The sequence below is a fragment of the Oncorhynchus keta genome, chromosome 13 (genome assembly GCF_023373465.1).
Source record: "Oncorhynchus keta strain PuntledgeMale-10-30-2019 chromosome 13, Oket_V2, whole genome shotgun sequence".
Classification (NCBI taxonomy): Eukaryota; Metazoa; Chordata; class Actinopteri; order Salmoniformes; family Salmonidae; genus Oncorhynchus; species Oncorhynchus keta.
This window is the reverse complement of record NC_068433.1, coordinates 7610484-7637135: the sequence shown is the minus strand read 5'-3', so window position 1 is coordinate 7637135 and position 26652 is coordinate 7610484. Positions and strand designations below refer to the sequence as shown.

Genomic DNA, 26652 nt, shown 5'->3' with positions numbered 1-26652 from the left:
AAAATAAGTGCTATAAAAATATCCAAACAATCAAATAAAACCACACCACACTAAAAGATCAAGGATATAATAAATAGATCCATAAATAATTGAATAAAAAAACAGTCATAAGTGCTATCAGACAATGGCAAATCCACCATGGACCAGTCCAAAATAAATAAGAAATACAATAAACAAACATTTATAATGAGTGGCTCTCCACCGGCCCCCACCACCTCCCCTCTTCCCTCCCCCACCCCAAATAGCCCATGTCACTACACCAAATCAATATTTTTCATTCAGGCCCTTAGGGTCTACCGTATTGAGACGCCCAATCCAAGTTCTTTCCATCCCCTGTCGTTATGCCCTGGACCAAATCCCATTTGTCTCCAGGCCAAAGATACTCAAACCGTCCAGTGCATGTATGTCAATACAATACCGTAGTCCTTCTACCTTTAGCTATCTGGTATAACTGTTATTTCAGTCTGACCTGTAGTGCATTCTTTGTTTCTCCTATGTAAATCTTTTGGCACAATTTGCACTTAATTCCATAGATCAAGTTTACAGTGGACAGTTCGATCCTCTGTCTTACGAGGAACCCCAACCCCGAAAAGGCATTAACAATATACTTTGGTCTCCCCAAATATTTATCAAATTTATTAGGTACCTTTTTCGTCTGGAAGGCAGAGTGGACCAGACTGTCCCCAAGGTTTTTATTTCTTCTATTCGCTGAGATTACTCTACAATCTACCAGTCCCTCCACCACTTGTTGGGCCTCCCTGAAATTGGACCTCAAATTCCTGCCAAGCTAGAGTTAAGGTTAGAATTAGAGTTAAGGTTAGAATTAGAGTTAAGGTTAGAATTAGAGTTAGAGCTAGAGTTAAGGTTAGAGTTAGAGTTAAGGTTAGAATTAGAGTTAAGGTTAGAGTTAGAGCTAGAGTTAAGGTTAGAATTAGAGTTAAGGTTAGAGTTAGAGTTAAGGTTAGAATTAGAGTTAAGGTTAGAGTTAGAGTTAAGGTTAGCTAGAGTTAGAGCTAGAGTTAAGGTTAGAGTTAAGGTTAGAATTAGAGTTAAGGTTAGAGTTAAGGTTAGAATTAGAGTTAGAGCTAGAGTTAAGGTTAGAATTAGAGTTAAGGTTAGAATTAGAGTTAAGGTTAGAATTAGAGTTAAGGTTAGAATTAGAGTTAAGGTTAGAATTAGAGTTAAGGTTAGAATTAGAGTTAGAGCTAGAGTTAAGGTTAGAGTTAAGGTTAGAATTAGAGTTAAGGTTAGAATTAGAGTTAAGGTTAGAATTAGAGTTAGAGCTAGAGTTAAGGTTAGAGTTAGAGTTAAGGTTAGAGTTGGAGTTAAGGTTAGAGTTGGAGTTAAGGTTAGAGTTGGAGTTAAGGTTAGAGTTAGAGTTAAGGTTAGAATTAGAGTTAAGGTTAGAATTGGAGTTAAGGTTAGAGTTGGAGTTAAGGTTAGAGTTGGAGTTAAGGTTAGGTTAAGTTGGAGTTAAGGTTAGAATTAGAGTTAAGGTTAGAATTAGAGTTAAGGTTAGAATTAGAGCTAGAGTTAAGGTTAGAGCTAGAGTTAGAGCTAGAGCTAAGGTTAGAATTAGAGCTAGAGTTAGAGCTAGAGTTAAGAGTTAGAGAATTAGAGTTAGAGCTAGAGTTTAAGGTTAGAGTTAGAGCTAGAGTTAAGGTTAGAGCTAGAGTTAGAGCTAGAGCTAAGGTTAGTTAGAGCTAGAGTTAGAGCCAGAGTTAAGGTTAGAATTAGAGTTAGAGCTAGAGTTAGAGTTAGAGTTAGAGTTAGAGTTAGAGCTAGAGTTAGAGCTAGAGCTAGAGCTAGAGTTAGAGCTAGAGTTAGAGTTAGAGTTAGAGCTAGAGTTAAGGTTAGAGCTAGAGTTAGAGTTAGAGTTAGAGCTAGAGTTAGAGCTAGAGCTAAAGTTAGAGTTAGAGTTAGAAGGTTAGAGCTAGAGTTAGAGTTAGAGCTAGAGTTAGAGCTAGAGCTAGAGGTTAGAGTTAGAGTTAGAGTTAGAGCTAGAGTTAAGGTTAGAGCTAGAGTTAAGGTTAGAGTTAAGGTTAGAATTAGAGTTAAGGTTAGAGTTAAGGTTAGAATTAGAGTTAAGGTTAGAATTAGAGTTAGAGCTAGAGTTAGGTTAGAATTAGAGTTAAGGAGAATTAGAGTTAAGGTTAGAATTAGAGTTAAGGTTAGAATTAGAGTTAAGGTTAGAATTAGAGCTAAGGTTAGAATTAGAGCTAGAGTTAAGTTAGAGCTAGAGTTAGAGCTAGAGCTAAGGTTAGAATTAGAGCTAGAGTTAGAGCTAGAGTTAAGGTTAGAATTAGAGCTAGAGTTAAGAGTTAGAGTTAGAGCTAGAGTTAAGGTTAGAGTTAAGGCTAGAGTTAGAGCTAGAGCTAAGGTTAGAGAAGCTAGAGCTAGAGCTAGAGTTAGAGCTAGAGTTAAGGTTAGAATTAGAGTTAGAGCTAGAGTTAGAGTTAGAGTTAGAGTTAGAGTTAGAGTTAGAGCTAGAGTTAGAGTTAGAGTTAGAGTTAGAGCTACAGTTAAGGTTAGAGCTAGAGTTAGAGCTAGAGTTAGAGTTAGCTAGAGTTAGAGTTAGAGTTAGAGTTAGAGCTAGAGCTAGAGGCTAGAGCTAGAGCTAGAGTTAGAGTTAGAGTTAGAGTTAGAGTTAGAGCTAGAGCTAGAGTTAGAGTTAGAGTTAGAGTTAGAGTTAGAGTTAGAGCTAGAGTTAGAGTTAGAGCTAGAGTTAGAGCTAGAGTTAAGGTTAGAGCTAAAGTTAGAGTTAGAGTTAGAGCTAGAGTTAGAGTTAGAGCTAGAGCTAGAGTTAGAGCTAGAGTTAGAGCTAGAGAGCTAGAGTTAGAGTTAGAGTTAGAGCTAGAGTTAGAGCTAGAGTTAGGTTAGAGCTAGAGCTAAGGTTAGAGTTAGAGCTAGAGTTAGAGCTAGAGCTAGAGTTAAGGTTAGAATTAGAGTTAGAGCTATAGTTAAGGTTAGAGTTAGAGTTAGAGCTAGAGTTAAGGTTAGAGCTAGAGTTAGAGCTAGAGCTAAGGTTAGAATTAGAGCTAGAGTTAGAGTTAGAGTTAGAGCTAGAGGTAAGGTTAGAGCTAGAGTTAAGGTTAGAATTAGAGTTAGAGCTAGAGTTAGAGTTAGAGCTAGAGTTAAGGTTAGAGCTAGAGTTAGGGTTAGAGCTAGAGTTAGGGTTAGAGCTAGAGTTAGAGTTAGAGCTAGAGTTAGAGCTAGAGTTAGAGCTAGAGTTAGAGATAGAGTTAGAGCTAGAGTTAAGGTTAGAGTTAGAGCTAGAGTTAAGGTTAGAGCTAGAGTTAAGGTTAGAGTTAGAGCTAGAGTTAAGGTTAGAGCTAGAGTTAGAGCTAGAGTTAAGGTTAGAATTAGAGTTAAGGTTAGAATTAGAGTTAAGGTTAGAATTAGAGCTAGAGTTAAGGTTAGAGTTAGAGCTAGAGTTAAGGTTAGAGCTAGAGTTAGAGCTAGAGTTAAGGTTAGAATTAGAGTTAAGGTTAGAATTAGAGTTAAGGTTAGAATTAGAGCTAGAGTTAAGGTTAGAGCTAGAGTTAGAGCTAGAGTTAAGGTTAGAATTAGAGTTAGAGCTAGAGTTAAGGTTAGAATTAGAGCTAGAGTTAAGGTTAGAGTTACAGTTAGAGCTAGAGTTAAGGTTAGAGTTACAGTTAGAGCTAGAGTTAAGGTTAGAGTTACAGTTAGAGCTAGAGTTAAGGTTAGAGTTACAGTTAGAGCTAGAGTTAAGGTTAGAGTTACAGTTAGAGTTAAGGTTAGAATTAGAGCTAGAGTTAAGGTTAGAGTTACAGTTAGAGCTAGAGTTAAGGTTAGAGTTACAGTTAGAGCTAGAGTTAAGGTTAGAGTTACAGTTAGAGCTAGAGTTAAGGTTAGAGTTACAGTTAGAGCTAGAGTTAAGGTTAGAGCTAGAGTTAAGGTTAGAGTTACAGTTAGAGCTAGAGTTAAGGTTAGAGTTAAGGTTAGAATTAGAGTTAGAGCTAGAGTTAAGGTTAGAATTAGAGTTAGAGCTAGAGTTAAGGTTAGAATTAGAGTTAAGGTTAGAATTAGAGTTAGAGCTAGAGTTAAGGTTAGAATTAGAGTTACAGTTAGAGTTAAGGTTAGAATTAGAGTTAGAGCTAGAGTTAAGGTTAGAATTAGAGTTACAGTTAGAGTTAAGGTTAGAATTAGAGTTAGAGCTAGAGTTAAGGTTAGAGTTACAGTTAGAGTTAAGGTTAGAGTTACAGTTAGAGTTAAGGTTAGAGCTAGAGTTAAGGTTAGAGCTAGAGTTAAGGTTAGAGCTAGAGTTAAGGTTAGAATTAGAGCTAGAGTTAAGGTTAGAGTTAGAGCTAGAGTTAAGGTTAGAATTAGAGTTAGAGCTAGAGTTAAGGTTAGAGTTAGAGTTAAGGTTAGAGTTAGAGCTAGAGCTAAGGTTAGAGTTAAGGTTAGAGTTAGAGAAGTTTTAGAGCTAGAGTTAAGGTTAGAGTTAGAGCTAAGGTTAGAGTTAGAGCTAAGGTTAGAGTTAGAGCTAGAGTTAAGGTTAGATTCAATGAGAAACAGACGAATCTGGTGTGCACTGGCACAGGCAACCCCTTTAGGATAAATGGTGAGACTTGTGTATTATATACTTTAAATGACTAGAGAAAGCTATAAAAGGAAGACCAAAGTAAGACATTAAAATAAGGCTTAAGTTAAAAGCCAGAAATTCTACGCTAAGAAAAAAGGCCAAGTGCCGAATTCAGAGCAGTGGTCTAGGATTAAAATAGATATAGAGAGTGTAGAGATTCAAACTAGATATGGAAGTGTAGGGACATAAAGCCAGGGTTAAAAATTAGGCTGAAAATTTGAAAGCCATAGGTTAAGGTTCAAATTCAGGTTACCATAAGGGTCAGAGTTAAAATACAGGTCAAGGTTGAGTTAAAATCAGATATGAGGGTCTAAGGGTTTAAGGTTAGGGTTAGGGTTGGGGTTAGGTTTAGGGTTAGGGTTAGGTTCAGGCATGGGGGTCCCAAGGCTAGGGTGAGGAATTAGGGTAACTTGGGGTTAAGGTTAGCATTCAGGTTGGGTTGGGGTTAAGGTTAGGATCAGGATTAGGGTTAAGGTCAGGGTTAGGGTTAGGGTTAAATTCAATAAGTAAGGTTAGGCATGAGGGTCTCAGGGTTAGGGTGAGGGGTTGGGGTAACTAGGGGTTAAGGTTAGAATTCAGGTTAGGGTCTACCAGGTGAGCCACCCAATGAGTACAAGAATACAATAAATAAATAATCAAACAAAGTCAAAACTCAAAATAAGTGCTATAAAAATATCCAAACAATCAAATAAAACCACACCACACTAAAAGATCAAGGATATAATAAATAGATCCATAAATAATTGAATAAAAAAACAGTCATAAGTGCTATCAGACAATGGCAAATCCATCATGGACAATACCATAAACAAACATTTATAATGAGTGGCTTTCCACCGGCCCCCACCACCTCCCCTCTTCCCTCCCCCACCCCAAATAGCCCATGTCACTACACCAAAGATGACCCCTTCCATCAGTTAGGTAAGCCAAAGTAAATCAATATTTTTCATTCAGGCCCTTAGGGTCTATCGTATTGAGACGCCCAATCCAAGTTCTTTCCATCCCCTGTCGTTGTGCCCTGGACCAACTCCCATTTGTCTCCAGGCCAAAGATACTCAAACCGTCCAGTGCATGTATGCCAAAATGCCAATACAACACCGTAGTCTTATTACCCTTGGCTATCTGGTATAGGTGTTGCTTCAGTCTGACCTGTAATGCATTCTTTGTTTCTCCTATGTAAATCTTTTGGCACAATTTGCACTTAATTCCATAGATCAAGTTTACAGTGGACAGTTCGATCCTCTGTCTTACGAGGAACCCCAACCCCGAAAAGGCATTAACAATATACTTTGGTCTCCCCAAATATTTATCAAATTTATTAGGTACCTTTTTCGTCTGGAAGGCAGAGTGGACCAGACTGTCCCCAAGGTTTTTATTTCTTCTATTCGCTGAGATTACTCTACAATCTACCAGTCCCTCCACCACTTGTTGGGCCTCCCTGAAATTGGACCTCAAATTCCTGCCAAGCTAGAGTTAAGGTTAGAGTTAGAGTTAAGGTTAGAATTAGAGTTAAGGTTAGAATTAGAGTTAGAATTAGAGTTAAGGTTAGAGTTAGAGTTAAGGTTAGAATTAGAGTTAAGGTTAGAGTTAGAGTTAAGGTTAGAATTAGAGTTAAGGTTAGAATTAGAGTTAAGGTTAGAATTAGAGTTAAGGTTAGAATTAGAGTTAAGGTTAGAATTAGAGTTAGAGCTAGAGTTAAGGTTAGAGTTAAGGTTAGAATTAGAGTTAAGGTTAGAGTTAAGGTTAGAATTAGAGTTAGAGCTAGAGTTAAGGTTAGAATTAGAGTTAAGGTTAGAATTAGAGTTAAGGTTAGAATTAGAGTTAAGGTTAGAATTAGAGTTAAGGTTAGAATTAGAGTTAAGGTTAGAATTAGAGTTAGAGCTAGAGTTAAGGTTAGAGTTAAGGTTAGAATTAGAGTTAAGGTTAGAATTAGAGTTAAGGTTAGAATTAGAGTTAGAGCTAGAGTTAAGGTTAGAGTTAGAGTTAAGGTTAGAGTTGGAGTTAAGGTTAGAGTTGGAGTTAAGGTTAGAGTTGGAGTTAAGGTTAGAGTTAGAGTTAAGGTTAGAATTAGAGTTAAGGTTAGAATTGAGTTAGAGCTAGAGTTAAGGTTAGAGTTGGAGTTAAGGTTAGAGTTGGAGTTAAGGTTAGAGTTGGAGTTAAGGTTAGAATTAGAGTTAAGGTTAGAATTAGAGTTAAGGTTAGAATTAGAGCTAGAGTTAAGGTTAGAGCTAGAGTTAGAGCTAGAGCTAAGGTTAGAATTAGAGCTAGAGTTAGAGCTAGAGTTAAGGTTAGAATTAGAGTTAGAGCTAGAGTTAAGGTTAGAGTTAGAGCTAGAGTTAAGGTTAGAGCTAGAGTTAGAGCTAGAGCTAAGGTTAGAATTAGAGCTAGAGTTAGAGCTAGAGTTAAGGTTAGAATTAGAGTTAGAGCTAGAGTTAGAGTTAGAGTTAGAGTTAGAGTTAGAGCTAGAGTTAGAGCTAGAGCTAGAGCTAGAGTTAGAGCTAGAGTTAGAGTTAGAGTTAGAGTTAGAGTTAGAGTTAGAGCTAGAGTTAGAGTTAGAGTTAGAGCTAGAGTTAGAGCTAGAGTTAGAGATAGAGTTAGAGCTAGAGCTAGAGCTAGAGCTAGAGCTAGAGTTAGAGCTAGAGCTAGAGCTAGAGTTAGAGCTAGAGTTAAGCTAGAGTTAGAGTTAGAGTTAGAGCTAGAGTTAGAGTTAGAGTTAGAGCTAGAGTTAGAGCTAGAGTTAAGGTTAGAGCTAAAGTTAGAGTTAGAGTTAGAGTTAGAGCTAGAGTTTAGAGCTAGAGCTAGAGTTAGAGCTAGAGCTAGAGTTAGAGCTAGAGCTAGAGTTAGAGTTAGAGTTAGAGTTAGAGCTAGAGCTAGAGTTAGAGCTAGAGTTAAGGTTAGAGCTAGAGCTAAAGGTTAGAGTTAGAGCTAGAGTTAGAGCTAGAGCTAGAGTTAAGGTTAGAATTAGAGTTAGAGCTAGAGTTAAGGTTAGAGTTAGAGTTAGAGTTAGAGCTAGAGTTAAGGTTAGAGCTAGAGTTAGAGCTAGAGCTAAGGTTAGAATTAGAGCTAGAGTTAGAGTTAGAGTTAGAGCTAGAGTTAAGGTTAGAGCTAGAGTTAAGGTTAGAATTAGAGTTAGAGCTAGAGTTAGAGTTAGAGCTAGAGTTAAGGTTAGAGCTAGAGTTAGGGTTAGAGCTAGAGTTAGAGTTAGAGCTAGAGTTAGAGCTAGAGTTAGAGCTAGAGTTAGAGTTAGAGTTAGAGCTAGAGTTAGAGATAGAGTTAGAGCTAGAGTTAAGGTTAGAGTTAGAGCTAGAGTTAGGTTAGAGTTAGAGCTAGAGTTAAGGTTAGAGCTAGAGTTAGAGCTAGAGCTAAGGTTAGAATTAGAGTTAAGGTTAGAATTAGAGTTAAGGTTAGAATTAGAGCTAGAGTTAAGGTTAGAGCTAGAGTTAGAGCTAGAGCTAAGGTTAGAATTAGAGCTAGAGTTAGAGCTAGAGCTAAAGTTAAGGTTAGAATTAGAGCTAGAGTTAAGGTTAGAGCTAGAGTTAGAGCTAGAGCTAAGGTTAGAATTAGAGTTAGAGCTAGAGTTAAGGTTAGAGTTAAGGTTAGAATTAGAGTTAAGGTTAGAGTTAAGGTTAGAATTAGAGTTAAGGTTAGAATTAGAGTTAGAGCTAGAGTTAAGGTTAGAGTTAAGGTTAGAATTAGAGTTAAGGTTAGAATTAGAGTTAAGGTTAGAATTAGAGTTAGAGCTAGAGTTAAGGTTAGAGTTAGAGTTAGAGTTAGAGTTGGAGTTAAGGTTAGAGTTAGAGTTAAGGTTAGAGTTGGAGTTAAGGTTAGAGTTAGAGTTAAGGTTAGAGCTAGAGTTAAGGTTAGAATTGGAGTTAGAGCTAGAGTTAAGGTTAGAGTTAGAGTTAAGGTTAGAGTTGGAGTTAGAGTTAGAGTTGGAGTTAAGGTTAGAATTAGAGTTAAGGTTAGAATTAGAGTTAAGGTTAGAGTTAGAGCTAGAGTTAAGGTTAGAGCTAGAGTTAGAGCTAGAGCTAAGGTTAGAATTAGAGCTAGAGTTAGAGCTAGAGTTAAGGTTAGAATTAGAGTTAGAGCTAGAGTTAAGGTTAGAGTTAGAGCTAGAGTTAAGGTTAGAGCTAGAGTTAGAGCTAGAGCTAAGGTTAGAATTAGAGCTAGAGTTAGAGCTAGAGTTAAGGTTAGAATTAGAGTTAGAGCTAGAGTTAGAGTTAGAGTTAGAGTTAGAGTTAGAGCTAGAGTTAGAGCTAGAGCTAGAGCTAGAGTTAGAGCTAGAGTTAGAGTTAGAGTTAGAGCTAGAGTTAAGGTTAGAGCTAGAGTTAGAGTTAGAGTTAGAGCTAGAGTTAGAGCTAGAGTTAGAGATAGAGTTAGAGTTAGAGTTAGAGCTAGAGCTAGAGCTAGAGCTAGAGTTAGAGCTAGAGCTAGAGCTAGAGTTAGAGCTAGAGTTAGAGCTAGAGTTAGAGTTAGAGTTAGAGCTAGAGTTAGAGTTAGAGTTAGAGCTAGAGTTAGAGCTAGAGTTAAGGTTAGAGAGCTAGAGTTAGAGTTAGAGTTAGAGTTAGAGCTAGAGATAGAGTTAGAGCTAGAGCTAGAGTTAGAGCTAGAGCTAGAGTTAGAGCTAGAGCTAGAGTTAGAGCTAGAGTTAGAGTTAGAGCTAGAGCTAGAGTTAGAGCTAGAGTTAAGGTTAGAGCTAGAGCTAAGGTTAGAATTAGAGCTAGAGTTAGAGCTAGAGCTAGAGTTAAGGTTAGAATTAGAGTTAGAGCTAGAGTTAAGGTTAGAGTTAGAGTTAGAGTTAGAGCTAGAGTTAAGGTTAGAGCTAGAGTTAGAGCTAGAGCTAAGGTTAGAATTAGAGCTAGAGTTAGAGTTAGAGTTAGAGCTAGAGTTAAGGTTAGAGCTAGAGTTAAGGTTAGAATTAGAGTTAGAGCTAGAGTTAGAGTTAGAGCTAGAGTTAAGGTTAGAGCTAGAGTTAGGGTTAGAGCTAGAGTTAGAGTTAGAGCTAGAGTTAGAGCTAGAGTTAGAGCTAGAGTTAGAGTTAGAGTTAGAGCTAGAGTTAGAGATAGAGTTAGAGCTAGAGTTAAGGTTAGAGTTAGAGCTAGAGTTAAGGTTAGAGTTAGAGCTAGAGTTAAGGTTAGAGCTAGAGTTAGAGCTAGAGCTAAGGTTAGAATTAGAGTTAAGGTTAGAATTAGAGTTAAGGTTAGAATTAGAGCTAGAGTTAAGGTTAGAGCTAGAGTTAGAGCTAGAGCTAAGGTTAGAATTAGAGCTAGAGTTAGAGCTAGAGCTAAAGTTAAGGTTAGAATTAGAGCTAGAGTTAAGGTTAGAGCTAGAGTTAGAGCTAGAGCTAAGGTTAGAATTAGAGTTAGAGCTAGAGTTAAGGTTAGAGTTAAGGTTAGAATTAGAAGTTAAGGTTAGAGTTAAGGTTAGAATTAGGAGTTAAGGTTAGAATTAGAGTTAGAGCTAGAGTTAAGGTTAGAATTAGAGTTAAGGTTAGAATTAGAGTTAAGGTTAGAATTAGAGTTAGGTTAGAATTAGAGTTAAGGTTAGAATTAGAGTTAAGGTTAGAATTAGAGCAGAGTTAAGGTTAGAGCTAGAGTTAGAGCTAGAGCTAAGGTTAGAATTAGAGCTAGAGTTAGAGCTAGAGTTAAGGTTAGAATTAGAGCTAGAGTTAAGGTTAGAGTTAGAGCTAGAGTTAAGGTTAGAGCTAGAGTTAGAGCTCAGAGCTAAGGTTAGAATTAGAGCTAGAGTTAGAGCTAGAGTTAAGGTTAGAATTAGAGTTAGAGCTAGAGTTAGAGTTAGAGTTAGAGTTAGAGTTAGAGTTAGAGTTAGAGCTAGAGTTAAGGTTAGAGTTAGAGCCCAGTTAAGGTTAGAGCTAGAGTTAGAGCTAGAGCCAAAGTTCAATAGTTAGAGTTAGAGTTAGAGTTAGAATAGAGCAAGAATAGAGCCAGAGCCAGAGCTAGAGTTAGGGTAGGAGTTAGAGCTAGAGCTAAGCTAGAGGGTTAGAGTTAGAATTAAAGCTAGAGAGTTAGAGCTAGACCCAATCAGACACCGTAGCTAGAGTTAACATTTGAGCTAGAGTTAGAGTTAAAACTAAGCTAGAGTTAGAGCTAGAGTTAGAGTTAGAGTTAGAGCTAGAGTTAGAGCTAGAGTTAAGGTTAGAGCTAGAGTTAAGGTTAGAGCTAGAGCTAAGGTTAGAATTAGAGCTAGAAGTTAAGCTAAGCTAGAGTTAAGGTTAGAATTAGAGTTAGAGCTATAGTTAAGGTTAGAGTTAGAGTTAGAGCTAGAGTTAAGGTTAGAGCTAGAGTTAGAGCTAGAGCTAAGGTTAGAATTAGAGCTAGAGTTAGAGTTAGAGTTAGAGCTAAGGTAAGGTTAGAGCCAGAGTTAAGGTTAGAATTAGAGTTAGAGCTAGAGTTAGAGTTAGAGCTAGAGTTAAGGTTAGAGCTAGAGTTAGGGTTAGAGCTAGAGTTAGGGTTAGAGCTAGAGTTAGAGTTAGAGCTAGAAGTTAGAGCTAGAGTTAGAGCTAGAGTTAGAGATAGAGTTAGAGCTAGAGTTAAGGTTAGAGTTAGAGCTAGAGTTAAGGTTAGAGCTAGAGTTAAGGTTAGAGTTAGAGCTAGAGTTAAGGTTAGAGCTAGAGTTAGAGCTAGAGTTAAGGTTAGAATTAGAGTTAAGGTTAGAATTAGAGTTAAGGTTAGAATTAGAGCTAGAGTTAAGGTTAGAGCTAGAGTTAGAGCTAGAGCTAAGGTTAGAATTAGAGCTAGAGTTAGAGCTAGAGCTAAAGTTAAGGTTAGAATTAGAGTTAGAGCTAGAGTTAAGGTTAGAGCTAGAGTTAGAGCTAGAGCTAAGGTTAGAATTAGAGTTAGAGCTAGAGTTAAGGTTAGAGTTAAGGTTAGAATTAGAGTTAAGGTTAGAGTTAAGGTTAGAATTAGAGTTAGAGCTAGAGTTAAGGTTAGAGCTAGAGTTAAGGTTAGAATTAGAGTTAAGGTTAGAATTAGAGTTAAGGTTAGAATTAGAGTTAAGGTTAGAATTAGAGTTAAGGTTAGAATTAGAGTTAAGGTTAGAATTAGAGTTAAGGTTAGAATTAGAGTTAGAGCTAGAGTTAAGGTTAGAGTTAAGGTTAGAATTAGAGTTAAGGTTAGAATTAGAGTTAAGGTTAGAATTAGAGTTAGAGCTAGAGTTAAGGTTAGAGTTAGAGTTAAGGTTAGAATTAGAGTTAAGGTTAGAATTAGAGTTAAGGTTAGAGTTGGAGTTAAGGTTAGAGTTGGAGTTAAGGTTAGAGTTGGAGTTAAGGTTAGAGTTGGAGTTAAGGTTAGAATTAGAGTTAAGGTTAGAGTTAGAGTTAAGGTTTGAGCTAGAGTTAGAGCTAAGGTTAGAGTTAGAGCTAGAGTTAAGGTTAGAGTTAGAGTTAAGGTTAGAATTAGAGTTAAGGTTAGAATTAGAGTTAAGGTTAGAATTAGAGCTAGAGTTAAGGTTAGAGCTAGAGTTAGAGCTAGAGCTAAGGTTAGAATTAGAGCTAGAGTTAGAGCTAGAGTTAAGGTTAGAATTAGAGTTAGAGCTAGAGTTAAGGTTAGAGTTAGAGCTAGAGTTAAGGTTAGAGCTAGAGTTAGAGCTAGAGCTAAGGTTAGAATTAGAGCTAGAGTTAGAGCTAGAGTTAAGGTTAGAATTAGAGTTAGAGTTAGAGCTAGAGTTAGAGTTAGAGTTAGAGCTAGAGTTAGAGTTAGAGCTAGAGTTAGAGCTAGAGTTAGAGCTAGAGTTAGAGCTAGAGTTAGAGCTAGAGTTAGAGTTAGAGTTAGAGTTAGAGTTAAGGTTAGAGCTAGAGTTAGAGTTAGAGCTAGAGCTAGAGTTAGAGCTAGAGTTAGAGATAGAGTTAGAGATAGAGTTAGAGCTAGAGCTAGAGTTAGAGCTAGAGCTAGAGTTAGAGAGCTAGAGTTAGAGCTAGAGTTAGAGCTAGAGTTAGAGCTAGAGTTAGAGCTAGAGTTAGAGCTAGAGTTAAGGTTAGAGCTAGAGTTAGAGTTAGAGTTAGAGTTAGAGTTAGAGCTAGAGTTAGAGCTAGAGTTAGAGCTAGAGCTAGAGCTAGAGTTAGAGCTAGAGTTAAGGTTAGAGCTAGAGCTAAGGTTAGAATTAGAGCTAGAGTTAGAGCTAGAGCTAGAGTTAAGGTTAGAATTAGAGTTAGAGCTAGAGTTAAGGTTAGAGTTAGAGTTAGAGCTAGAGTTAAGGTTAGAGCTAGAGCTAGAGCTAAGGTTAGAATTAGAGCTAGAGTTAGAGTTAGAGTTAGAGCTAGAGTTAAGGTTAGAGCTAGAGTTAAGGTTAGAATTAGAGTTAGAGCTAGAGTTAGATTTAGAGCTAGAGTTAAGGTTAGAGCTAGAGTTAGGGTTAGAGCTAGAGTTAGAGTTAGAGCTAGAGTTAGAGATAGAGTTAGAGCTAGAGTTAAGGTTAGAGTTAGAGCTAGAGTTAAGGTTAGAGTTAGAGCTAGAGTTAAGGTTAGAGCTAGAGTTAGAGCTAGAGTTAAGGTTAGAATTAGAGTTAAGGTTAGAATTAGAGCTAGAGTTAAGGTTAGAGCTAGAGCTAGAGCTAAGGTTAGAATTAGAGCTAGAGTTAGAGCTAGAGTTAAGGTTAGAATTAGAGTTAGAGCTAGAGTTAAGGTTAGAGCTAGAGTTAGAGCTAGAGCTAAGGTTAGAATTAGAGCTAGAGTTAGAGCTAGAGTTAAGGTTAGAATTAGAGTTAGAGCTAGAGTTAGAGCTAGAGTTAGAGTTAGAGTTAGAGCTAGAGTTAGAGCTAGAGTTAGAGCTAGAGCTAGAGTTAAGGTTAGAGTTAGAGTTAGAGCTAGAATTAGAGATAGAGTTAGAGCTAGAGTTAAGGTTAGAGCTAGAGTTAAGGTTAGAGTTAGAGTTAGTTGTTCAGGATTGTGGGCTGTGGCTGTGGGAGTAGTGAAGCAGTAATTCGATATATACATCTACAGTCACACTGGAATTAAGTCTGTGACACACACACTTTATATTCCAATATATTTAATTTGTGTAGCTACCTGTTTTCCAACAATACAATACGTCACATGACACCCCAGCCACACGACCAAATAAAACATGGCGTCCCCATCTGGGACATACTAAACTCTCCTTCTCTCGCCCCTCTCGTTCTCTCGTTCCTCCTCTCGTTCCTCCCCTCCCCGTACCCATTCCTCCTGTATCCCTCTCTCTCTCCCCTTTCTACATCCTCCTCTCTTTCTCCACTCCTCTACTCTGCCTCTCCCTCCCTCTCTCCCTCCTTTCTGTCTTCCTCGACTCGCCCTCTCTCTCTCTGGTCTGTTCCCTCTCTTGGTCTGGGTGGGCATCAGAGCAGGATGCAGGGCAGGGTGTGTGTGTGGAGTGTGTCCGTCCTCCTGTCGATGACACTGGGATGGACCCAGGCTCAAAGCCAGACCACTAACTTTACAAGGTGAGTCAGGAAAAACAAGGTGTGTGTGTTCCCTTGAGGGTGCATTTGTGTGTTTAAAGAATGTGTGTGTGTTAGTGTCAACGTGTCTTTGGTCAGTGTGTACCCAGTGTGCATGTGTGTGTTTGTGTCAACGTTTCATGTGTGTGCATATTAACACGGGTAGATTTGAACACAGTAAACCATTTGGCTTGCCTGTTTGTCAGTAAACATTTGCATTTTTAATCTGTTCCTGTCTCTGCACAGTTTTAATCTGTTCCTGTCTCTCTGCACAGTTTTAATCTGTTCCTGTCTCTCTGCACAGTTTTAATCTGTTCCTGTCTCTCTGCACAGTTTTAATCTGTTCCTGTCTCTCTGCACAGTTTTAATCTGTTCCTGTCTCTCTGCACAGTTTTAATCTGTTCCTGTCTCCTGCACAGTTTTAATCTGTTCCTGTCTCTCTGCACAGTTTTAATCTGTTCCTGTCTCTCTGCACAGTTTTAATATGTTCCTGTCTCTATGCACTGTTTCCATCTGTTCCTGTCTCTCTGCACTGTTTCCATCTGTTCCTGTCTCTCTGCACAGTTTTAATCTGTTCCTGTCTCTCTGCACAGCACTGCTTTTACATCTGTTCATCTGTTCCTGTCTCTCTGCACTGCTTCCATCTGTTCCTGTCTCTCTGCACAGTTTTAATCTGTTCCTGTTTCCATCTGTTCCTGTCTCTCTGCACAGTTTCCATCTGTTCCTGTCTCTCTGCACAGTTTTAATCTGTTCCTGTCTCTCTGCACAGTTTTAATCTGTTCCTGTCTCTCTGCACTGTTTCCATCTGTTCCTGTCTCTCTGCACTGTTTCCATCTGTTCCTGTCTCTCTGCACTGTTTCCATCTGTTCCTGTCTCTCTGCACAGTTTCCATCTGTTCCTGTCTCTCTGCACAGTTTTAATCTGTTCCTGTCTCTCTGCACAGTTTCCATCTGTTCCTGTCTCTCTGCACTGTTTCCATCTGTTCCTGTCTCTCTGCACAGTTTTAATCTGTTCCTGTCTCTCTGCGCAGTTTTAATCTGTTCCTGTCTCTCTGCACTGTTTCCATCTGTTCCTGTCTCTCTGCACTGTTGTTTTCCCCTAAAACTCGATTCTTTCCCTTCGTGTAGTTAGAAATAGCATGTTGGCGGTTCGGCAGGACCCACAGGAGGACGTGAGGTTCGTATAGAGACTGGCTAGTCTCTGCTGTGTGTCTGTGGGCCCCCCTGCTTCCTAGTGCACCACTTTTCATCTGATCCCCTTTCAGCCTCAATGGTCCAGACGGAACTATGGGATTTTGGATCTTTGTCATCAGAACTTTGACTCTCCGCCAATTTGTGACGGCCGCTTCTACCCACTTCACTAAAACCACCACACGAGATACAGAGCAGTGGAACGTTAGCGCAGGTTTGACAAACAGATGCTTGTGGACTGTTTTGTTTAGCTTGGCACGGCAGAAGGGAGTGACCAGACCACTTGAGATATTTAGGACATTGGACCACTCAGTGTGGCTTTGAACACAAAGCAGCCCTGTCGGGGCCTCTGGAACATGGCTGGAAGAGGGACGCGGGTCAGGAGGGAAACACAACATTTCTGAACTATAAACTGAAGCTCTGGGGGTTGGGATAAAAAAATATGTTGGAACACACTGATGTCTTTTACAACAGATCAGATCCATTAAAGTTGTTTGAAGCCAGAGGGCTTGCTGTAAAAATATACCTGTGTGTGTGTGTGTGTGTGTGTGTGTGTGTGTGTGTGTGTGTGTGTGTGTGTGTGTGTGTGTGCTAAGGTGCAGACAGTCCAGTTCAAGTGTTCACCAGTCTGATGGCTTGTAGATAGAAACTGTCTCTGAGCCTGTTGGCAGCCGACCTTCGACCCGACGGTAAAGGAAGAGAACAGCTCATGGCAGGAAGTGCTGTTGCGCCCTCTTGACAACAGTGGGTGGTGTTGTCGGTCCATGGACTCAGAGGAACTGAACCCCCCCTCCCTATATGCTGACTTGTCGTCGTCTGTTATCAGGCCTAACAAACCGTGGTGTCCTCAGCAAACTAGATGATAGGGTTGGTGCAAAAAGCCACACAGTCGTGGGTAAACAAGGACTACAGCAGAGGGCTGAGGAAACATCCCTGGGGGGGGGCTCCTGTGTTTGTTTTGAGAGTCAGTGTGGAGGAGGTGTTTTTGCCAATCCTCACAGCCTGTGGTCTACCCGTCTGGAAGTCCAGGAAGTCCAGTTGCAGAGGGAGGTGTCCAGACGCAGGGCTCTGAGCTTGGTGTCCAGACGCAGGGCTCTGAACTTGGTGTCCAGACGCAGGGCTCTGAGCTTGGTGTCCAGGTGCAGGGCTCTGAACTTGGTGTCCAGACGCAGGGCTCTGAGCTTGGTGTCCAGACGCAGGGCTCTGAGCTTGGTGTCCAGACGCAGGGCTCTGAACTTGGTGTCCAGACGCAGGGCTCTGAGCTTGGTGTCCAGACGCAGGGCTCTGAGCTTGGTGTCCAGACCCAGGGCTCTGAGCTTGGTGTCCAGACCCAGGGCTCTGAGCTTGGTGTCCAGACCCAGGGCTCTGAGCTTGGTGTCCAGACCCAGGGATCTGAGCTTGGTGTCCAGACGCAGGGCTCTGAGCTTGGTGTCCAGACGCAGGGCTCTGAACTTGGTGTCCAGACGCAGGGCTCTGAGCTTGGTGTCCAGACGCAGGGCTCTGAGCTTGGTGTCCAGGCGCAGGGCTCTGAGCTTGGTGTCCAGACGCAGGGCTCTGAGCTTGGTGTCCAGACGCAGGGCTCTGAACTTGGTGTCCATACGCAGGGCTCTGAGCTTGGTGTCCAGACGCAGGGCTCTGAGCTTGGTGTCCAGACCCAGGGCTCTGAGCTTGGTGTCCAGACCCAGGGCTCTGAGCTTGGTGTCCAGACCCAGGGCTCTGAGCTTGGTGTCCAGACGCAAGGCTCTGAGCTTGGTGTCCAGACGCAAGGCTCTGAGCTTGGTGTCCAGACGCAGGGCTCTGAGCTTGGTGACGAGCTTGGAGGGAACAATAGTGTTGATTGCTGAACTGTAGTCAATGAACAGCATTCTCACATAGGTGTTCCTCTTGTCCAGATGTGTAGCGGCCGTGTGAATAGCGATGGAAATGGCATCTTCGGTGGATCTGTAGACTAATTGAACGGTAGACTAATTGTAGTGGGTCCAGTGTGTCTGGCCTTGATGTGGGTCTTGTCCAGCATCTCGAAGCGCTTCATGATGACCGGGGTGAGCACGAAGGGGGTCATCTTGTATTTCTTGGGCACTGGGATGATGGCGATCTCCTTGAAGCAGGTGGGGACTACAAGCTGGGACAGGGACAGGTTGACGCTGTCCGCCAGCTGGTCAACACACACTCTCGTGTTAAAGCGGTGTCAGATCGCACACACACACTCACACTACACACACGTCACAGCTGCTACTACCAGACTCTTATTATACTGCTCAGTTTGTACACTGTCCCCCATCCTCCTTCCCAGTACACGTTTAAATATTACACGATTAAAACGTTTAAATATTACATGATAAATTGTCCCTTCCTGTATTATACTGATGCTAAAATGTTTCTTCTATTCCACTGAGACATTTACTTTATGTTGGTATTCTGATATTTTATTATTTCTTATTGTTGTTATATTGTTGAGAAGGAACCTGCAAGTTAGCATTTTGCTGGATGATGTATGCCAAACATACAAATAACAAAACTCAAAACTTGCGTATACGTGTGTGTTTATTTTTTTATTTAATCTTTATTTTACCAGGCAAGTCAGTTAAGAACAAATTCCTCATTTTCAATGACGGCCTGGGAACAGTGGGTTAACTGCCTGTTCAGGGGCAGAACGACAGATTTGTACCTTGTCAGCTCGGGGATTCAAACTTACACCCTTTCGGTTACTAGTCCAACGCTCTAACCACTAGGCTACCCTGCCGCCCTATGCTTGACTATGCTCCAACATACATATTATCAGTGCTTACTGCTCAGGTTTGGGCCTAACATTATAAAAACACTCCCTTATGTGAGTTCACAGGCCCTTCCCAGCGCCCGAGAACAGAGTGGGTCTGTGTTGCCGGGGGTTTCAGTGTGTTTAGAGAGGGGTTCTGGCCCCAGAATGTTGATGCTGAAAGGAGTTACCTTAGTAGTAGTAGTAGTAGTAGTAGTAGCGACTTCTGAAATCGTTTTCTCTAAAATGATAAAAACATGCCATATGGATCGGTTCATTTTTACTCACAGAAAAGAGAAATAATATAATGGATCTCAAATTCAATTCAAGTCAAATATATAACAAACAAAAGTTAAATAGTCCATTTTTAAAAATTTACTCTAAACATTACACTCACAAAAGTTCCAAAAGAATAAAGACGTTTCAAATGTTAAATTATGTGCAAATAGTTAAAGTACAAAAAGGGAAAATAAATAAACATAAATATGGGTTGTATTTACAATGGTGTTTGTTCTTCACTGGTTGACCTCTTCTTGTGGCTACAGGTCACACATCTTGCTGCTGTGATGGTACACTGTGGTATTTCACCCAGTAGATATGAGAGTTTATCAAAAATGTGTTTGTTTTCGAATTCTTTGTGGATCTGTGTAATCTGAGGGAAATATGTATCTCTAATATGGTCATACATTGGACAGGAGGTTAGGAAGTGCAGCTCAGTTTCCACCTCATTTTGTGGGCAGTGTGCACATAGCCTGTCTTCTCTTGAGAGCCAGGTCTGCCTACGGCGGCCTTTCTCAATAGCAAGGCTATGCTCACTGAGTCTGTACATAGTCAAAACTTTCCTTAAGTTTGGGTCAGTCAATTGTGTTGCTGTCCTGAGGCTCTGTGGGGTGTGTTTGTGTTTGTGAACAGAGCCCCAGGACCAGCTTTGGGGACTCTTCTCCAGGTTAATCTCTCTGTAGGTGATGGCTTTGTTATGGAAGGTTTGGGAATCACTTCCTTTTAGGTGGTTGTAGAATTTAACGTCTCTCTCTCTCTGTCTCCTCCCACGATCTCTCCTGCTCCCTCTCTCCTGCTCCCTCTCTCCTGCTCTCTCTCTCTCTCTCCTTCTCCTTCTCTCTCTCTCTCTCTCTCTCTCTCTCTCTCTCTCTCTCTCTCCTCTCTCTCTCTCTCTCTCTCTCTCTCTCTCTCTCTCTCCCTCTCTCTCTCCCTCTCTCTCTCTCTCTCCTCTCTCTCTCTCTCTCTCTCTCTCTCTCTCTCTCTCTCTCTCTCTCTCTCTCTCTCTCCTCCCTCCCTCCCTCCTCTCTCTCTCTCTCTCTCTCTCTCTCTCCCTCCCTCCCTCCCCTCCCTCCTGCTCCTCTCTCTCAGGCCTATCTTCCACTGTGGAGGTATGGTGACTGAATCAGGCTTCGTGGGCAGTGAAGGTTTCCCCAGCCACTACAAACCCAACAGCAAATGCACCTGGTACATCACTGTAAGTACCCAACACAATATAACACCACAACACCTGGTACATCACTGTAAGTACCCAACAGAATATATACCACAACACCTGGTACATCACTGTAAGTACCCAACAGAATATATACCACCACACCTGGTACATCACTGTAAGTACCCAACAGAATATAACACCACAACACCTGGTACATCACTGTAAGTACCCAACAGAATATAACACCACAACACCTGGTACATCACTGTAGGTACCCAACAGAATATATACCACAACACCTGGTACATCACTGTAAGTACCCAACATAATATATACCACACACCTGGTACATCACTGTAAGTACCCAACAGAATATATACCACAACACCTGGTACATCACTGTAAGTACCCAACAGAATATATACCACAACACCTGGTACCTCACTGTAGGTACCCAACAGAATATATACCACAACACCTGGTACATCACTGTAAGTACCCAACAGAATATACACTGTAAGTACCACAACACCCTGGTACATCTCTGTAAGTACCCAACAGAATATACACCACAACACCTGGTACATCACTGTAAGTACCCAAAAGAATATACACCACAACACCTGGTACATCACTGTAAGTACCCAACAGAATATACACCACCACACCTGGTACATCACTGTAAGTACCCAACAGAATATACACCACCACACCTGGTACATCACTGTAAGTACCCAACAGAATATATACCACAACACCTGGTACATCACTGGTACCCAACAGAATATAACACCACAACACCTGGTACATCACTGTAAGTACCCAACAGAATATACACCACAACACCTGGTACATCACTGTAGGTACCCAACAGAATATATACCACAACACCTGGTACATCACTGTACCACAGTACCCAACAGAATATATACCACAACACCTGGTACATCACTGTAAGTACCCAACAGAATATAACACCACAACACCTGGTACATCACTGTAAGTACCCAACAGAATATAACACCACAACACCTGGTACATCACTGTAGGTACCCAACAGAATATATACCACAACACCTGGTACATCACTGTAAGTACCCAACAGAATATACACCACCACACCTGGTACATCACTGTAAGTACCCAACAGAATATATACCACCACACCTGGTACATCACTGTAAGTACCCAACAGAATATATACCACAACACCTGGTACATCACTGTAAGTACCCAACAGAATATATACCACAACACCTGGTACATCACTGTAGGTACCCAACAGAATATATACCACAACACCTGGTACATCACTGTAAGTACCCAACAGAATATATACCACAACACCTGGTACATCACTGTAAGTACCCAACAGAATATATACCACAACACCTGGTACATCACTGTAAGTACCCAACAGAATATATACCACAACACCTGGTACATCACTGTAAGTACCCAACAGAATATAACACCACACCTGGTACATCACTGTAAGTACCCAACAGAATATAACACCAGAAGTACTACTCAACCCATCCAGCTGCATCGTAGCTGTAATAACACTACCTTCTACACGAAGTAACAGGTACTATACAGGTACAGGTACTATACAGGTACTATAACAGAAGTACTACTCAACCCATCCAGCTGCATCGTAGCTGTAATAACACTACCTTCTACATGAAGTAACAGGTACTATACAGGTACAGGTACTATACAGGTACTATAACAGAAGTACTACTCAACCCATCCAGCTGCATCGTAGCTGTAATAACACTACCTTCTACATGAAGTAACAGGTACTATACAGGTACAGGTACTATACAGGTACTATAACAGAAGTACTACTCAACCCATCCAGCTGCATCGTAGCTGTAATAACACTACCTTCTACATGAAGTAACAGGTACTATACAGGTACAGGTACTATACAGGTACTATAACAGAAGTACTACTCAACCCATCCAGCTGCATCGTAGCTGTAATAACACTACCTTCTACATGAAGTAACAGGTACTATACAGGTACAGGTACTATACAGGTACTATAACAGAAGTACTACTCAACCCATCCAGCTGCATCGTAGCTGTAATAACACTACCTTCTACACAAAGTGTAACTCATTATCAATAACATCTGTTGTCCATTGATGAGATAATAATGGTTGTTCACACTGTGGAGCCTCGACCGCCAGCCTCCAATAGGTTAAACTCATTAGACTCAAATCATTCGCCACTTTAATCAAGATGCCAATTTAATAATGTTCACATATCTCACGTTACTCATCTCACATGTATATACTGTATTTTATACCATCTATTGCATCTCAAATCAAATCAAATTTATTTGTCACATACACATGGTTAGCAGATGTTAATGCGAGTGTTGCGAAAATGCTTGTGCTTCTAGTTCCGACAATGCAGTAATAACCAACGAGTAACCAACCCTTTCCAAGGGTCTGTAAGTCAGCCATAGTAACGGCCATCTTTAAATCAGGCGACCCTGCTGACGTGAGTAACTACAGGCCCATTAGTATTCTACCTGTGGTGTCAAAGGTTGTTGAAAAGTGTGTAGCAGAACAACTGATTGCCAAACTCAACAACAGCCCTTTCACATTACACTCCATGCAGTTTGACTTCAGGGCGAAACACTCCACAGAAACGACCAAACTGCTTTCTTCTGGAAAATGTGGACAAAGGGGGCGTTGTTGGGGCTATGTTTCTGGACCTAAAGAAGGCTTTTGATACTGTTAACCATGAGATTCTCATCATAAAATTGTCCAAGTTCAACTTCTCCCCTGATGCCTTGAGATGGATGAAGTCATACCTTGAAGGCAGAACTCAGTGTGTCAGAGTGAGCAATGAGCTGTCGCCCAATCTTAGCTATGATGTAGGCGTGCCCCAAGGGTCAATACTGGGGCCCCTCCTGTTCAGCCTGTACATTAATGATCTGCCTTCTGTATGTACTGAGTCTGAAGTTCAAATGTATGCAGATGATACAGTGATATATGTGCATGCAAATAGCAAACAACAAGCTGCACAAGAACTCACTACTGTAATGGTCCAGGTTACAAAGTGGCTCAGTGACTCATGTTTGCATCTCAATGTGAAAAAATAGTCTTTATGTTCTTCACAGAGGCAAACTGATGCTACAGAGCCAGATGTCTATGTGTCAGGGGAGAAGCTCCAGCAGGTATCTGATGTTACTGAGCCAGATGTCTATGTGTCAGGGGAGAAGCTCCAGCTGGTATCTGATGCTACTGAGCCAGATGTCTGTGTGTCAGGGGAGAAGCTCCAGGTGGTATCTGATGCTACTGAGCCAGATGTCTATGTGTCAGGGGAGAAGCTCCAGCTGGTATCTGATGCTACTGAGCCAGATGTCTATGTGTCAGGAGAGAAGCTCCAGCTGGTATCTGATGCTACTGAGCCAGATGTCTGTGTGTCAGGGGAGAAGCTCCAGGTGGTATCTGATGTTACTGAGCCAGATGTCTATGTGTCAGGGGAGAAGCTCCAGCTGGTATCTGATGCTACTGAGCCAGATGTCTATGTGTCAGGGGAGAAGCTCCAGGTGGTATCTGATGCTACTGAGCCAGATGTCTATGTGTCAGGGGAGAAGCTCCAGCTGGTATCTGATGCTACTGAGCCAGATGTCTATGTGTCTGTGTGTCAGGGGAGAAGCTCCAGCAGGTATCTGATGTTACTGAGCCAGATATCTATGTGTCTGTGTGTCAGGGGAGAAGCTCCAGCAGGTATCTGATGTTACTGAGCCAGATATCTATGTGTCTGTGTGTCAGGGGAGAAGCTCCAGGTGGTATCTGATTTTAAGTACCTTGGCATCATACTTGATTCCAACCTCTCTTTTAAAAAGCAGGTGAAAAAGGTAACTCAAATAACCAAATTTAACCTAGCTAATTTATGATTTATACGAAATTGTTTGACTACAGAGGTAGCAAAACTGTACTTCAAATCTATGATACTCCCCCACTTAACATACTGCTTGACTAGTTAGGCCCAAGCTTGCTGTACAACATTAAAACCCATTCAGACTGTCTACAAACAGGCTCTCAAAGTGCTTGATAGGAAGCTCAATAGCCATCATCACTGTTACATCCTCAGAAAGCATGAGCTCCTGAGCTGGGAAAATCTTGTGCAATACACCGACGCATGTCTTGTATTCAAGATCCTACATGGTCTGGCTCCTCCCCCTCCACTCAGTACTTCTGTTAAACAGAAAACCCAAACATATGGCAGCCGATCCACAAGGTCTGCCATGAGAGGTGACTGTATAGTTCCCTTAAGGAAAAACACCTTTAGTAAATCTGTTTTCTCTGTGAGAGCTTCCCATGTCTGGAATACACTGCCATCAGACACACACAACTGCACCACCTATCACACTTTCACAAAAAACATGACTACATGGCTAAAGGCCAATCAGATTTGTGAACATGATCCCTCGCTGTGTGTTGCCGCTTTCCATGTTGTCTGTTGTCTGTAGCTTGTGAGGTGTGGAAACACTTAGTTGCTTTTATGGATTTTGTGTTGTTGCTTTTTGTTCTATGTTGCTCTGTCTGTATGCTATGTCTAGCTTGTTCTATGTTGCTCTGTCTGTATGCTACGTCTAGCTTGTTCTATGTTGCTCTGTCTGTGTGCTATGTCTTGGTTGTTCTATGTTGCTCTGTCTGTATGCTATGTCTTGGTTGTTCTATGTTGCTCTGTCTGTATGCTACGTCTTGCTTGTCCTATATTGCTCTGTCTGTATGCTACGTCTTGGTTGTTCTATGTTACTCTGTCTGTATGCTACGTCTTGGTTGTTCTATGTTGCTCTGTCTGTATGCTATGTCTTGGTTGTTCTATGTTGCTCTGTCTGTATGCTACGTCTTGGTTGTTCTATGTTGCTCTGTCTGTATGCTACGTCTTGGTTGTTCTATGTTGCTCTGTCTGTATGCTATGTCTTGGTTGTTCTATGTTGCTCTGTCTGTGTGCTATGTCTTGGTTGTTCTATGTTGCTCTGTCTGTGTGCTACGTCTTGGTTGTTCTATGTTGCTCTGTCTGTATGCTACGTCTTGGTTGTTCTATGTTGCTCTGTCTGTATGCTACGTCTTGGTTGTTCTATGTTGCTCTGTCTGTATGCTACGTCTTGCTTGTCGTATGTTGCTCTGTCTGTGTGCTACGTCTTGGTTGTTCTATGTTGCTCTGTCTGTATGCTACGTCTTGGTTGTTCTATGTTGCTCTGTCTGTATGCTATGTCTTGGTTGTTCTATGTTGCTCTGTCTGTATGCTATGTCTTGGTTGTTCTATGTTGCTCTGTCTGTATGCTATGTCTTGCTTGTCGTATGTTGCTCTGTCTGTATGCTACGTCTTGGTTGTTCTATGTTGCTCTGTCTGTATGCTATGTCTTGGTTGTTCTATGTTGCTCTGTCTGTATGCTACGTCTTGGTTGTTCTATGTTGCTCTGTCTGTATGCTATGTCTTGGTTGTTCTATGTTGCTCTGTCTGTATGCTATGTCTTGGTTGTTCTATGTTGCTCTGTCTGTATGCTATGTCTTGCTTGTCGTATGTTGCTCTGTCTGTATGCTACGTCTTGGTTGTTCTATGTTGCTCTGTCTGTATGCTATGTCTTGGTTGTTCTATGTTGCTCTGTCTGTATGCTATGTCTTGCTTGTCGTATGTTGCTCTGTCTGTATGCTACGTCTTGGTTGTTCTATGTTGCTCTGTCTGTATGCTATGTCTTGGTTGTTCTATGTTGCTCTGTCTGTATGCTATGTCTTGCTTGTCGTATGTTGCTCTGTCTGTATGCTACGTCTTGGTTGTTCTATGTTGCTCTGTCTGTATGCTATGTCTTGGTTGTTCTATGTTGCTCTGTCTGTATGCTATGTCTTGCTTGTCGTATGTTGCTCTGTCTGTATGCTATGTCTTGGTTGTTCTATGTTGCTCTGTCTGTATGCTATGTCTTGGTTGTTCTATGTTGCTCTGTCTGTATGCTACGTCTTGGTTGTTCTATGTTGCTCTGTCTGTATGCTATGTCTTGCTTGTCGTATGTTGCTCTCTCTGTATGCTACGTCTTGCTTGTCCTATGTTGCTCTGCTTGTGCTCATTGATTGTCTATATTGTAATTGTTTTTAATAACCTGCCCAGGGACTGAGGTTATAAATTAGCCGACTGGCTAAAACCGGCACTTTTACTGAAACGTTAATTAATGTGCACCGTCTCTGTCAAAATAAAATAAACTCAAACCAATGAAATGGTATAACATAACCTCTGACTTTTAGCCCCCTCACGTCTACATCCCATAATACCCAGGTCCCCGAGGGCCACGTTGTCATGCTTTCCTTCCGCATGTTTGACCTGGAGGCCGACCCCACCTGTCGCTATGACTACCTGGACGTGTACAACGGCCACTCCCACACCATGCAGAAGCTGGGCAGGTTCTGTGGGACGTTCCGGCCCGGGGCTCTCATCTCTACCTCCAACACCATGATGCTGGAGATGGTGTCTGACAGCAGTACAGGAGGACGGGGGTTCGCTGCTCACTACCAAGGAGGGAAACCACACGTAGAGGGTGAGGGGTGATTATTGATACTATGGACTCATAGACAGTGAGGGGTGATTATTGATACTATGGACTCATAGACAGTGAGATGTGATTATTGATACTATGGACTCATAGACAGTGAGGGGTGATTATTGATACTATGGACTCATAGACAGTGAGATGTGATTATTGATACTATGGACTCATAGACAGTGAGGGGTGATTATTGATACTATGGACTCATAGACAGTGAGATGTGATTATTGATCCTATGGACTCATAGACAGTGAGATGTGATTATTGATACTATGGACTCATAGACAGTGAGGGGTGATTATTGATACTATGGACTCATAGACAGTGAGATGTGATTATTGATCCTATGGACTCATAGACAGTGAGGGGTGATTATTGATACTATGGACTCATAGACAGTGAGATGTGATTATTGATACTATGGACTCATAGACAGTGAGGGGTGATTATTGATACTATGGACTCTTAGACAGTGAGATGTGATTATTGATACTATGGACTCTTAGACAGTGAGATGTGATTATTGATACTATGGACTCATAGACAGTGAGATGTGATTATTGATACTATGGACTCTTAGACAGTGAGATGTGATTATTGATACTATGGACTCATAGACAGTGAGATGTGATTATTGATACTATGGACTCATAGACAGTGAGATGTG

At 41.1% G+C, this 26652-nt stretch overlaps 1 protein-coding gene and 1 long non-coding RNA gene across 3 annotated transcripts in view; one reads left to right on the top strand and one right to left on the bottom strand.

Moving 5' to 3' along the window:
• Positions 1–26652, top strand: part of pcolceb (procollagen C-endopeptidase enhancer b) — a 65536-nt gene that overhangs the window by 30571 nt on the left and 8313 nt on the right. Inside the window, exons 1-3 of one of the 2 annotated variants that reach the window (XM_052459293.1) lie at positions 13835–14038; positions 19349–19454; positions 25718–25976. The exons of the other annotated variant lie outside the window; for it this stretch is intronic. Coding sequence (XP_052315253.1) covers positions 13944–14038; positions 19349–19454; positions 25718–25976 — 460 coding nt within the window. The 5' untranslated portion in view covers positions 13835–13943. Of the gene's footprint in view, positions 1–13834; positions 14039–19348; positions 19455–25717; positions 25977–26652 lie in introns of those variants that run through there. 2 annotated transcript variants of the gene reach the window in all.
• LOC127906686 (uncharacterized) overlaps positions 1–26652 on the bottom strand; it is a 46831-nt gene that overhangs the window by 15595 nt on the left and 4584 nt on the right. The gene's annotated exons all lie outside the window — the stretch shown is intronic.